General features: G+C 39.3%; 1 protein-coding gene across 3 annotated transcripts in view; it reads left to right on the plus strand.

Annotated features, from left to right (window-relative positions):
- Nucleotides 1–8599, plus strand: part of LOC124284868 (dynein axonemal intermediate chain 7 homolog) — a 43308-nt gene extending 34709 nt beyond the window's left edge. For all 3 annotated transcript variants that reach the window (XM_046720986.1, XM_046720987.1, XM_046720988.1), the window contains 12 exons: nucleotides 446–600; nucleotides 1347–1462; nucleotides 1724–1841; nucleotides 2107–2250; nucleotides 2436–2586; nucleotides 4709–4815; nucleotides 4978–5144; nucleotides 5488–5577; nucleotides 5933–6004; nucleotides 6278–6427; nucleotides 7752–7853; nucleotides 8129–8599. In XM_046720986.1, coding sequence (XP_046576942.1) covers nucleotides 446–600; nucleotides 1347–1462; nucleotides 1724–1841; nucleotides 2107–2250; nucleotides 2436–2586; nucleotides 4709–4815; nucleotides 4978–5144; nucleotides 5488–5577; nucleotides 5933–6004; nucleotides 6278–6427; nucleotides 7752–7853; nucleotides 8129–8266 — 1510 coding nt within the window. In that variant the 3' untranslated portion in view covers nucleotides 8267–8599. The remainder of the gene's footprint in view (nucleotides 1–445; nucleotides 601–1346; nucleotides 1463–1723; nucleotides 1842–2106; nucleotides 2251–2435; nucleotides 2587–4708; nucleotides 4816–4977; nucleotides 5145–5487; nucleotides 5578–5932; nucleotides 6005–6277; nucleotides 6428–7751; nucleotides 7854–8128) is intronic.
- The last annotated feature ends 4767 nt before the right edge of the window (nucleotides 8600–13366 follow it).

Here is a 13366-nt window from a genome sequence, read left to right on the forward strand (position 1 = left end):
GTGGGTAATGAGTTGGACCCGTTATGATCCTTTGTATAATAGATTAAGCAATGTAATATGTTAATCTTTCATGATTCACAATGATTAAGAGATTGTATTATCTTTGAAGATTTAGACATAATTTACAGTTACCTGTTTTTAATATACCGGTAACACATGCTTAGATATTGAAAAACTCAAAAAAAATTGCCTCTGAGCGGAAGAATATATTGTCATTTCTTTACAAATTTGATGTCAGGAATTAACATAACGGGTATCAGGATAGGGCAGGGTAATATGGGGTGGGTTACCCAGGTAGAAAATTTGGACCCATCCCAGCCTTAAAATCTAATAATTATTTTCATGCTTTGTCGGTACAATAACTGTGTTTGTGGGTTTTACCAAAGTGGTTACCTCTGTGTCCTCCCTGCCTGGCAAAGGGCTTATTTTACGGAATTTCTTCTAGGGTGAAGTCTTTCGAGTTCCAAGATGTTGGTTTCACCTTTGACATCCCACGTGTGCTAGCTCTGTCAGACTGTTCGTTCCAAGTTCGCATGACAAAGTATGACCATTTCTCCATGTACAGCAAGACCTTCAGTCCTCGCTTGAAGAAGAAAGAAGGTAATATTCTGATATTCTGAATCATAGTTTTATTACAGGCAACTGAAATGAATTAATGTAACAGTGATGACTGTTCTTTTTATTGTTCTACATGTAAAATGATGCGCTGTGATGATCTATAGCCCACTTTTATGTCTTGTTATGTACGGTACATCAGTATTTTTTATTATAATATGCTAGTTTTCAACGTAAATTTGTTATAATTCTAGCTATTTTACTATCCTTTGTAGACAAGTATGGATGTATTAATTATGCATAACCTTTTATAGTCATGATATACTACTCACACTTTGCTAAGGATCACAAAAATTCATAACTTTACTTAAACATAGATTTATAATTTGATATTGTATCCATTTAAAACTGGATAAATAATAATATCGTAACCCCTGTTTAGGCAAACATCCACTTTCATCTAATCTTATGCACTTGATATATGAGTAACCAAAAAAATGGTTTTCATGGCACCAATCAACCATTTTGCAAATCATGGAACAAGTCATTGACAAGTACACAACACCTGTCAATAGCAGGTATGGGATCCACAAGATGCAGTGACATACTGAAACCTGGGATCTATGCTTACAATAAACTGAGATATGTAAACCAAATTAGACCCCACATCATAGGTTTCTGTTGAATCAATGATTTGATCCTAAGCAAAGTGTGAATAGTATATGACGGAAGCACCGCAAATGCAACTTTAACTTATAACTCACTTACTAATGCACTATGGAATCTTTCAGAAGTTGTTCCTGAACCAGTGGAGGAGAAGGAAGAAAAACCCGAGGAAGAGGAGGAAAAGAAGGAAGGCGAAGAGGGGGCAGAGGAGGAGGCAGAAGCAGACAGGGAAGACACAGAGGTAACTCAATTCTCAAATTGGACAAATGTCCCATGGTCACAAAGTATTTGTTACTATTCACTTTGGTTAGCACTTTACTGATGAAGAAATAACACTGGAAGTTGGTAGTTCAGGGTCTCGTTCGGCAGTGTTAGTTGGCCCTGTGATTGTTGCAGTTAGTGGCGGCAGTCATAGGGCTAAGATCACTTTGTGCACCCAGGCCGATGGATCCTGCTCAGTGGAAAGTATTGCGTTTATAACATGGCAGTTCTGTTTTGTCAGGACCTTATGGCACAGCTGAGGAAGATGGATGGTGGGGAGGAGGAGGAGGAAGAAGATACAGAGAAGAAGGAGGAGGTTGAAGAAGAGGAAGAGGACTTTGAAGATCCTCCAACACCAGGTGACAACAGCATAATCATAAAGGCTAGGCCAATAGTCCAGTACTGAAAATCAAGAGGAACCATTTTGTCTCCCCAAATATTGTTATTTTATATAAATCTGAAATAACTTGTGGACTAGTTGTATACCTCCAGCCCAACCCTGTGAAGGCAACTTAAACATCAAATGGATCATGTTCATAAACTCTTATTTAGTAAATCCATCCATTGCTTTCCATCCATGATAATTAACATCCTTGATAGTGTTGATGTTATCTTGGTATTCAGAACCCCCTGAGTGGGAAGACTTCGAGGAAGATGATGATGTTGTTGACCTGAGGGCCTACAACGTCCTAGGCGGAGTTTTCACGTTTGACCTCATGGCTCTTCCTCCACAGCCCAAACCCGTCAACCAGTGGACTTTAACTAGATGTAAGTAAAAGGCCTATACATTTATATTATCTAGAAACTCTCCTCATGGCATGATTTCTAAACTGGACACTTCATGTCCAACTGAAACATGGTAATTGTATTCCTTTAGTACTTTCTTGCAGTGTCACTAAAACCAGCAAACTAAACTTGATTATACAGAGGAATGAACCTGAACTCTCTTCCAGTGGTGAACCCCCCACAGATCGAGCTGATGGATTATGTGGCTGAACTGCCTGCACCTGCTGCTGCCAGTGCCCAGACGAAGGACCAGAAGGACACACAGACACAGGAGAAGGACAAGCGAGATGAGAAGCCTCCTATAGGTGTCACTATCAAGTAGGTGGAACCTGTACTAGATGACTGTAACCTGTACTTGATGACTGTAACCTGTACTAGATGACAGTAACCTGTACTAGATGACTGTAACCTGTACTTGATATGACAGGAACCTGTACAAGATGACTGTAACCTGTACTTGATGACTGTAACCTGTACTAGATGACAGTAACCTGTACAAGATGACTGTAACCTGTACTTGATATGACAGTAACCTGTACAAGATGTAACCTGTACTAGATGACTGTAACCTGTACTAGATGACTGTAACCTGTACTAGATGACTGTAACCTGTACTAGATGACTGTAACCTGTACTTGATATGACAGGAACCTGTACTAGATGACAGTAACCTGTACTAGATGACAGTAACCTGTACTAGATGACTGTAACCTGTACTAGATGACTGTAACCTGTACTAGATGACTGTAACCTGTAAACCTGTACTAGATGACTGTAACCTACTAGATGACAGTAACCTGTACTAGATGACAGTAACCTGTACAAGATGACAGTAACCTGTACTAGATGACTGTAACCTGTACTAGATGACTGTAACCTGTACTAGATGACTGTAACCTGTACTTGATATGACTGTAACCTGTACTAGATGACTGTAACCTGTACAAGATGACTGTAACCTGTACTAGATGACTGTAACCTGTACTAGATGACTGTAACCTGTACTTGATATGACTGTAACCTGTACTTGATATGACAGTAACCTGTACTAGATGACAGTAACCTGTACAAGATGACAGTAACCTGTACAAGATGACTGTAACCTGTACTAGATGACTGTAACCTGTACTTGATATGACTGTAACCTGTACAAGATGACAGTAACCTGTACAAGATGACTGTAACCTGTACTTGATATGACTGTGACCTGTACTTGATATGACTGTGATATGACTGTAACCTGTACTTGATATGACTGTAACCTGTACAAGATGACAGTAACCTGTACAAGATGACTGTAACCTGTACTTGATATGACTGTGACCTGTACTTGATATGACTGTGATATGACTGTAACCTGTACTTGATATGACTGTAACCTGACAAGATGACAGTAACCTGTACAAGATGACAGTAACCTGTACAAGATGACAGTAACCTGTACAAGATGACTGTAACCCGTACAAGATGACTGTAACCTGTACTTGATATGACTGTAACCTGTACAAGATGACAGTAACCTGTACAAGATGACTGTAACCTGTACTTGATATGACTGTGACCTGTACTTGATATGACTGTGATATGACTGTAACCTGTACTTGATATGACTGTAACCTGTACAAGATGACAGTAACCTGTACAAGATGACTGTAACCTGTACTTGATATGACTGTGACCTGTACTTGATATGACTGTGATATGACTGTAACCTGTACTTGATATGACTGTAACCTGTACAAGATGACAGTAACCTGTACAAGATGACTGTAACCTGTACTTGATATGACAGTAACCTGTACAAGATGACTGTAACCTGTACTTGATATGACTGTAACCTGTACTTGATATGACTGTAACCTGTACTTGATATGACAGTAACCTGTACTTGATATGACAGTAACCTGTACTTGATATGACTGTAACCTGTACTTGATATGACAGTAACCTGTACTTGATATGACAGTAACCTGTACTTGATATGACTGTAACCTGTACTTGATATGACAGTAACCTGTACAAGATGACTGTAACCTGTACTTGATATGACTGTAACCTGTACTTGATATGACAGTAACCTGTACTTGATATGACAGTAACCTGTACTTGATATGACTGTAACCTGTACTTGATATGACAGTAACCTGTACTTGATATGACAGTAACCTGTACTTGATATGACTGTAACCTGTACTTGATATGACAGTAACCTGTACAAGATGACTGTAACCTGTACTTGATATGACTGTAACCTGTACTTGATATGACAGTAACCTGTACTTGATATGACAGTAACCTGTACTTGATATGATTGTAACCTGTACTTGATATGACAGTAACCTGTACTTGATATGACAGTAACCTGTACTTGATATGACTGTAACCTGTACTTGATATGACAGTAACCTGTACAAGATGACAGAGGTGTAACCTGTTGCAGGTTGCCATCTGATGTGATGTTCCAGGAGGAACCCCAGGTAGTTCGGTGGGATGAAGACAAGAGACACTGGCGGCTGGACGGATTCTCAGACATTGTCTACAATGACGGTAAAAACAGAATACTTTACTTTGAAAAACCTTTACTTAGTGTACCAGTGATTCTCAGCATTTTGTGTTGCATAAATCCAGTGCTGATGCCTCCAAGCGTAGACAAAATATATAGATTCACGATGTGTCAACGAGATGTCAGTTTTTCATTTGCTGTTGCAGAGAACCGGACATTTGGTTTCAAGATGTACAAGTTTGGCATCATGGCACTGATACAGGAGACACACATCAACATGCCATTCCAGTCTTGGGAGCTCCGCCCCCGGGCGGTCAACAAGGCGGTTCTGTCCATCATTGCAGCCATTGTGGAGCTGGACATTGAGATAGAGGTGAGGTGTAATTTGTGTAGGTCAGAATTGTCCTGAGCTTGGGTGTAAGTGGCAACTTCAAGTCACTGGATTGTGAAGTCCAGACCCAATTGTTTTCAGTTTATTCATGGCTGCTCCCATAAAGCTGGAATGCTGCTGGGCGGGGCATGAAATTACTAACAAACACGAAATAATGTTGGACATGCTATCTGAATGACTGTTTTAGAGCATTCATAAGTTTCAAATATTATATAAACCTTACCTTTCCTTGACAACAGATCAAAGGTCCTTTATCCTTTTACAGATAATCCTGACATGGACTGCTGTGCAACTTCATTATTGTTTTCATTCTTTCACCTTTCAGAATTCAATGTGTTGTCTGAGCACCTCTTTTGAAGATCCTGCGCTGAGGCATCTCAAGGGGCAGATGATGACTCCAGCAGACTTAATTCAAGTAAGGCACTTTTCTAGCTTCTGCAGATAGATCTGGTATTATTATAGTTACTTTGAAATAGTTGGCATGGCATTTAGAACTGGCAAGTCATCCTGTTTTCAGTGGCGAGATAGCCTAGACGTTACCACATTGGTTGCCAGTAGTTCATCTTGTCCAAAACCCTATTTCCATTTCCAACATGGGTGAAATATGTGGAGCCAGATATCTGCTACTATGGCTGAAGTATAGTTCAATAAACATGCATTCATTCTAGGAGAGATTTGGTTAAATTTGTAATGAGAATGTGTGAGAGCAGGCAAAGCATTCATAAGAAGTTATACTGTGGTGTTTAATTGTTTCCCTACCTTGTTTCCAGAGTTTAAGGAAAGCTGGTGTGAATGTCTTCCCGTCTGAGGACTCCTCCAAGTATGTCAGCATCCAGAACAAGGTAGGAGGTGATGCTGCTGAACCACCAGTACACATCATGCTATCATTTTGAAGTAAGAAATATAAATGATGTGTAAAAATATTTATGTCTTTGTCTGAATTGAATGTGGTTGATCTCAAGGTATGAAGAACCATGTCAACCCAGTTCACTATGTGCATGTTCAACTTCAAAATTCCTGAATTCCTGAGACAATTCATGCATTGTTTTCAGCATTGCTTGGTAATAAATCCCAGTTCTGGCTCAAATGCTGATGATGAGTGTATGTTGTTTCAGCATCAAGTGTTGGAGTCACGGACATATGAACAGATGGCTCTTACTGCATCAGCCATGACGTACTCCTGGTCCAAGTGGAACCAGGACAAGGAGACAGACCAGATCATCTTCCAAGGCTCGGAACATCTCAGCGATGAGCGGTTGTTGGAGGTGTGCACATGATCCCTACATATTCTTCACTCTATTGGAAAACTGAAGCTTGAGATCATAATTGTGGAATAATACATTAAGAATAAACATCAATGGATTAGGAGAGTACGACTGGACACCTTTTAAAAGTGGACTACACAACAATAGATAATAAGGCATATTTACTGATGATGAACTGAGATTAGTTCCATGTGAGAGTCAGCGTGAATTCTTCATGTTCATCACAGTAACCCTAGCATATTTGGTTTCTGGTGATTTATCTGCCATTTCTAAAAGTCCTTATTATGGATGGCGATATCTGTTTATGACAATATGCTAGTTTTAAGTATAAATCTGTGATGACTATAGTTACAGTATACCCTAGTTATAATGCCACCATTAGTCCAGGAGAAAATAGATGGCATTCTATTACCCACGTGGTCAACGTATGGGTAGTTGCATACTAATCTCATACGTCACACGAGTGTCGTATCGCGTTGACCTGTGTCGTAACGACTTGACCTGAGATTCTAACAATTTGATTGGATAACCAATCTCTCAATTACGTCCCGTTGTGACGGAACCACTTGTTCATTCATAACAAACACATGAATTCATTCATTCTACAACTTATATGCATTGTGGGAATGTAAACATTGTGAACGTTGCCGTATTGCTGTTTAATTGTGAATCGAACTGAAACATTGTATCCGTCGAAAAACATAAACGCAATGTTTCCACCAGTGATGTTAGCCGAGTGAAGCAACTGCAAACCAAGAAAAGGGGTGCTACGGAGTAGTTTACTGTAGGAGGCTGTACGAGGCGATGACAACTGACATGCATCATGACGTTGGTTACCAAGGGAGCAGACGAGTATGGTGTAGTGACGTCAATACAGTTCGACGTCATGCAAAAGTGAACTACAGAACAAAATTATTCCACAACCTCTTTATGAAACCGGTTTCGGTTTGAAACCATAACAATAACAAAAATACGCTGTTTGTCAATTTATTTATTACATGCATGTAAGACGTGGGTAATAAATAAAATACCACACTCGGTCTCATTACATATGAATTATACGAAACTCATGACACTCGTTTCGTATAATTCATATGTAATGAGACCGAGTGTAGTATTCTCTATATATCCAGGGTTGCATTATAACCAAGGTGGCATTATAACCAGGGTGCACTATATTTTTCTGTCCTTTGTAGAGAGGTATCTATATCGTATACAGGTGTTTCTTAAGCAGATTTTGGCTCAAACACTGCTGATGCCACCTAAAATCCTCACTCACTCTACACAGGGCCAACTATCCAACATGTTTATATATTTGTTACAGGAGGACTGGACCCTGTTCCAGGCAGGCAAGAGACAGGTGAAGCAACTCACCATGACAGAGTTTGATGAGGTGTTCACTGAGGAGTCAAAACATCCAGGGACAGTAAGGAGAACTTTCCTACACAAAATAGTAGTCCTTGAATTTGGGACAAACAGTGCGTAAATACAGGACACTATTTTAAACTGTTTACATACGGAATTTACAGATACACAACACCCACATGATGTAACATTCCTTCACACCATCAACCCCGACCCATCAGTGCTCAAATAATGTGAATCATTTCTCTTATCTGCCCCCTATATAGCAGAGATGTTTTTAAGTAACACTGAGGTGAGTAATAACATATCCATCACTCATGGTTTGTGTACTTTCAGTTCAAGTCCAATCTGTACCATCTGATTGTGGACACAGGGTCCGAGGAGGCCAAGGACAGGATCTATAACTCCAGCTATGAGTTTGTGGATTGTGTTCAACAGTTACTGGAGGCAACAAAAGTACTCACCTACTCTTAAACAGCAGTGCTCAGGACACTCAGGCTAACAACCAAATTGATCACAGCATGAAAATCTCCACCTTCTAAACACTGTCCATGTCAGAGAACTCAAAATATTCTTTGATGCATCAAACAGTGTGAACTTGTTGCTTCACACAATGAAGGCCTGTCCATCTGATGCATGTATGTTTCTTTAATATGTTCAGTGGGACTTGTTTATCACATGCTGAAACTGAAAAGAATGTATCAGTCATGGGTGACTTTTCACTTCCATAATAATACAGAAATACATTTCATAAAGTATTTATGTGTACATAACATGTTTTATTGTATAAAGTTGACATTATCTTGAGTTACGTTGTCTGTTTTCAATAAGGTCTACTGAACATCAAGCCAAGAAAAACTGAACCAGATAAGCATAAAAAACATTGGTATACACAGGTTTTGAATACGTCTCAAGCCATTGATTGGAGGTCACACCTATTCTGATTTCTTTTTGTCATGATCAAATTGTGCAGCAACATTGGACAGTTGAAATACACCTTTTTCCTTATCATGACTCATGTTACATGCTTATCTCCCTTTTTCCTTCGAACAGTAGTGGAAACATTTTCATTTTTAATAAAAGGTGAAGATGCACCATTTTCCATCCCTTGTCAAATAACTGTGGGCGAGCTGGCTAAGGCGCCAGGCTAGTGATCCAGCGAGCATGAGGTGCCGGGATCGAGCCCACCTGTGACGGGTGTAAAATCCTTGGAGTCAACCTTGTGTGCAGATTCTTTCCCTAATGTACAGTACACAACCCGGTGTACTTAAAAGAACCCACGAATCCGTTGGTATATGACCAGATGGTGGCCACATGAATACGTGCAAACACCTAGTTGCGGGTACAGCAACGTGCAGTAAACTTGGACAAAGTCCTGTGACTATGTGTCCCAGTCCACCCAGCTGTGAATTGGGTACCTCGTAAGGATGGGAAAGCCGCAATAACTCGGTGCGCCTTGTGGCAGCAAGAGTTGTATGGTCCCCAGGGAGCTGAGATTGATAATAAGATGTGCAACTGACATCAAATGATCGTGGGGAAAATACCAGCGCCATGAGCATGCACTAGTGCGTGGATATGTGCGCTATATAAATATCCAATAATAATAATAAAAAAGCATATTTTGTTTAAACGTGTTCATTTTCCTCTTATCAGATGTTTCATCAAATTTTTAGAGCTTGATTTAACTTTATGAAACCCTTGAATGTGATATGTGACTTAGTTTTTAATGATTTTCACTTTTATCATGTGTAATGTCTTATGTACAAGCAGACATTTTGTGAATAGCTGCAAAACTGCTGATCTGGCATTAAGTAACATTCACTCACTAACACAAAGTAAACACTTCAAATTATGTCATAATGGGCTATGTCATGTTGATGTTTAAATTACCTCCCCCTATGGTCTAATGTATCCTTAGTAACACTGTTCTGTCAATCAACTTAGCCCATCCTCATCTATTATCGATCGTTGAAACAGTTGGTTTACTCCCAAAAGTCAGACAAATCAGTGACTGTGATTACAACCTAGTCCTACCCACTCATATAATGAACCTGTCCCATCCACTAACGAGATGGTTTTCACGTTTGTACAGAAATTCTTTAATCAGAATACTAATGTTGACTGGCTTACTCAGTCACTGGGTTCTCCAAATGTGTTTTCACAATGTTCAATTTTATCATAACAGGATTATGGATTGTTTTGAGAGTGAAAATGAACGTTGGAAATGTTGTTAATAACAAAAGACAATAAATAATGCTGTACAGTAAAGAACGGATTGCCCGAACACATCATGGAAGACATCACATGACAACAACAAAATTCATGCACAACACACACGAAAAGCACAAATTGCATGTGTAAAACATGTTTATTAGGGGTATAAATGACCGTCGACAAAAAAGCGTTCTCATTTTAGCTGTACCTCCGAAAGTTAAGTTTATTTTGCAATGCCAAGATTGTCACCAGAGGAATGAGAACAGGCGTTGGGCATGTTGCAGGTTGGCACATCAAGCAGGATTATTGCCAGACGATTTGGTTGCCATCATTCCACCATCATAAGACTTGCCAACAGGTACCAACAAACAGGGACCGCCAACGTCTGGCCAGGCACGTGTTACCACCCCTCGCCAAGATCGAGACATTGTTCAGCGCCATATTCGGGATCGTACATTGCCGGCTGCCAGAACCGCTAACACTGTCCAAGGCCGACGTGGTTTGATCACTGCTTCCACCTTCTGACACCGTCTCCATGCAGCAGGATTATGTTGGACCCATCCTGACTGATAGACATCGCCGTGAACGCCGACGATGGGCTGAACAGCATCGTTTGTGGTTGTTACGACGTTCGCATGGTGTTGTGTTCTCCGACGAGTCGCGTTTTCACTTGCAAAATGCTGACGGGCGTCTACCGGTATGGCGTCGACGGGGAGAACGTTACCATCAGGACTGTGTTGTCACCAGATTTGTCTCCCATTGAACACTTGTGGGATTACATCGGCCAACGCCTCTCACATCGCCCACAGATCAGCAACCTTGGGGAACTTGAGAATGCCTTGCAACAATAGTGGAATGCATTGCCTCAAAACATTATTCAGACTGACTTAGTTCAATGAGGAGACATTGCACAGCTTGTGTTGCTGCTAACGGTGGTCATACACGTTACTGACTTTCCAATTTGACTCCATCTTTCTTTCATGGTCAGCTGAATTAAAACTTCACTGTTTTGCTGGATTGGTTCTTGTTTCTTTTCTTTACCAATGATTGGACTACAAAAGTATGTAATATTTACACCGACTGCTCATTTATGCTCTTGGAAATCCAAACTAATACAGGTGGTGCGTTTCAATGATGTTCACTATATGTTCTCTTAACTTTAACTCATTTCTTAACCTTTTATTATGTTCATCATTATTCACTTAATAATTTATGTTGTTAAACATAGGTTGGTTGTAAAGCAACATATTAAACTACAATCAAATTGTTTTGTTTCATGTCAAATAAAGTCATTGTCATTCTCCATAATCTCTTCTCTTTGTGTTTGGATTAGTATGTTTGGAGTAGTCCATTAATGAACGAAGGTAACAGTGTAGTGAACCTCAGTGCAACCAACCATAACCTTTGTTGTTTTAACGCGTCTAACTTTTGGGAGGTCACCAAACAGTTTCTTGCACGAGTCCATGAGGTGTTGATAATCATGAGAGAGAAACACAGCAACAGACACAATATTGTCCCATTTGCCATTTAATTTTTCCACCCACTTAAACACTACCTTCATAAACAAAATCAAACTGATGCATTTTCTTCCACTTTTGAATCTGAAATCGAATTGATTCATATTCTCAGCTGCCAGTGAGATTAAACAATCATAAAAACACCCTTTCAACCAATTCCCACACAGGATGATTACCCCAGACATACCCCAACCATTGTGTCCTTACCTATCAGCAACAAACACATTGCTGAGATGGGCATTGGTGCTAACAAACTATGTCCCTCATTGGATAAAGAGAAAGTCATCTTTGAAAATCATACTTCAGCTGCTGATCATGGGGCACTTTGCCAAATACTACGGTCAAACAACAACTGTTGCTCCATCTCCCACACTGACGCTATTTCACATACCATGTACATTACCATATAATAAAACCACCACCATCATCAGTTCATGGCTTGCAGTTGCTGCAGTCTGCTAATACTGGTGGTAGAAACATCAGTTTTAACTTCTTTAACATCAACAACAAAATACAGTAACTCATAATAACCAATGATGCACAACTGTGACTGTTCTCATCCTACATACTGCTGCTTCATGGGATTAGGGATAACTTCACACTGTATAGATAAAATAATGACTTGCATAACATCATTAACTACCTATTCTTTGTTGTTTTGCTTGTTCTGGAGGGTCCATGACAGCTTTGCGGAAAGTACAAAATTCTGTGCTAAGTTAGAGTAAATTGCACATAATCAACAGAAATTAGGGTCAGTTTTACTTAAAATGTTGAGACACAGGTTGTTTATGGATAGCTCTATCCAAATGACAGATAGAAAAACTACAGAAGTTTAGATAAGACAGTAGTTGAGAGAATTATCCACTGACCCTGAACATTTACTAGATAAACACCTTGTTCATTGTAAGTTTAAACTTAATCATTTCTTAGTATATTTCACATTTCTCTTACATAAAAAGGGAATTTCACATTTAGTTGATCAGAAGAGGATTTCATGTTTAGTTAGGTGCAAGCTAAGTCAATATTTAGGTAACTTTATTACAAAACCATATTTTGTAAAAAGACTTCCCTTCATCCTGCAATGCTGTATGAATAACACAATAAATATTGTAATTCTGTCCTACGAGTAAAGTATTCAGATCAAAGAACCCTTACCAGAAGTAGAACCAAGTTGCTTAAATCAAGAAAAGAGTTTTTTAGTACATACAAAACACAAGCTGTCTGACCACCATTTCTAAGAGGAAAGAAATCCTCACACATTTGCAGTGTGATAAACCTTCAGTTTGGTGAAACACATTCTTGACACAACCTCAAATCTAAAGTAATAATGAGCATACTCGTAATTATGTTTCCAGTTTGAATAGAATGACATGTACCTGTGGTCTGCAAAAATACACAAGCTAGTACCTAAAAGGGTTCCACTTCTTGCCTTCGAAGGAAGCGACACACCAAAGTCCAACTTATTATGTTATATGCATTCACTCAATTGAGCCAATCACAAGCTCAACTTGTTCTTGTTGAATATGTGGTCTGAATTAATAAACATGATATACTACCACAGGGGTTTGTTCAGTTAACATAATGGCAGATTTACCTTCAGAATGATCAGTAACCGTGAGGTTCAACCATCAACTCACAGCCTTACCACTTCATTGCCCCACTCAAATGATGTCTATCAAGTATTTAACTGTAACAGTAAATATCACGTTCAAATTCCACCATACTTTTGTATGATGTGATATCAAATAACTATGGAAGAAATATCTTCACACTATCTGTAAAACGAAAATCAGCCATAACGTTCCTTGTCATGGTGCTTCATTCACCTGAAGCAATTTTATTT

This window comes from Haliotis rubra, unplaced genomic scaffold (genome assembly GCF_003918875.1).
Source record: "Haliotis rubra isolate DU_JTF1 unplaced genomic scaffold, ASM391887v1 Scf347, whole genome shotgun sequence".
NCBI lineage: Eukaryota > Metazoa > Mollusca > Gastropoda > Lepetellida > Haliotidae > Haliotis > Haliotis rubra.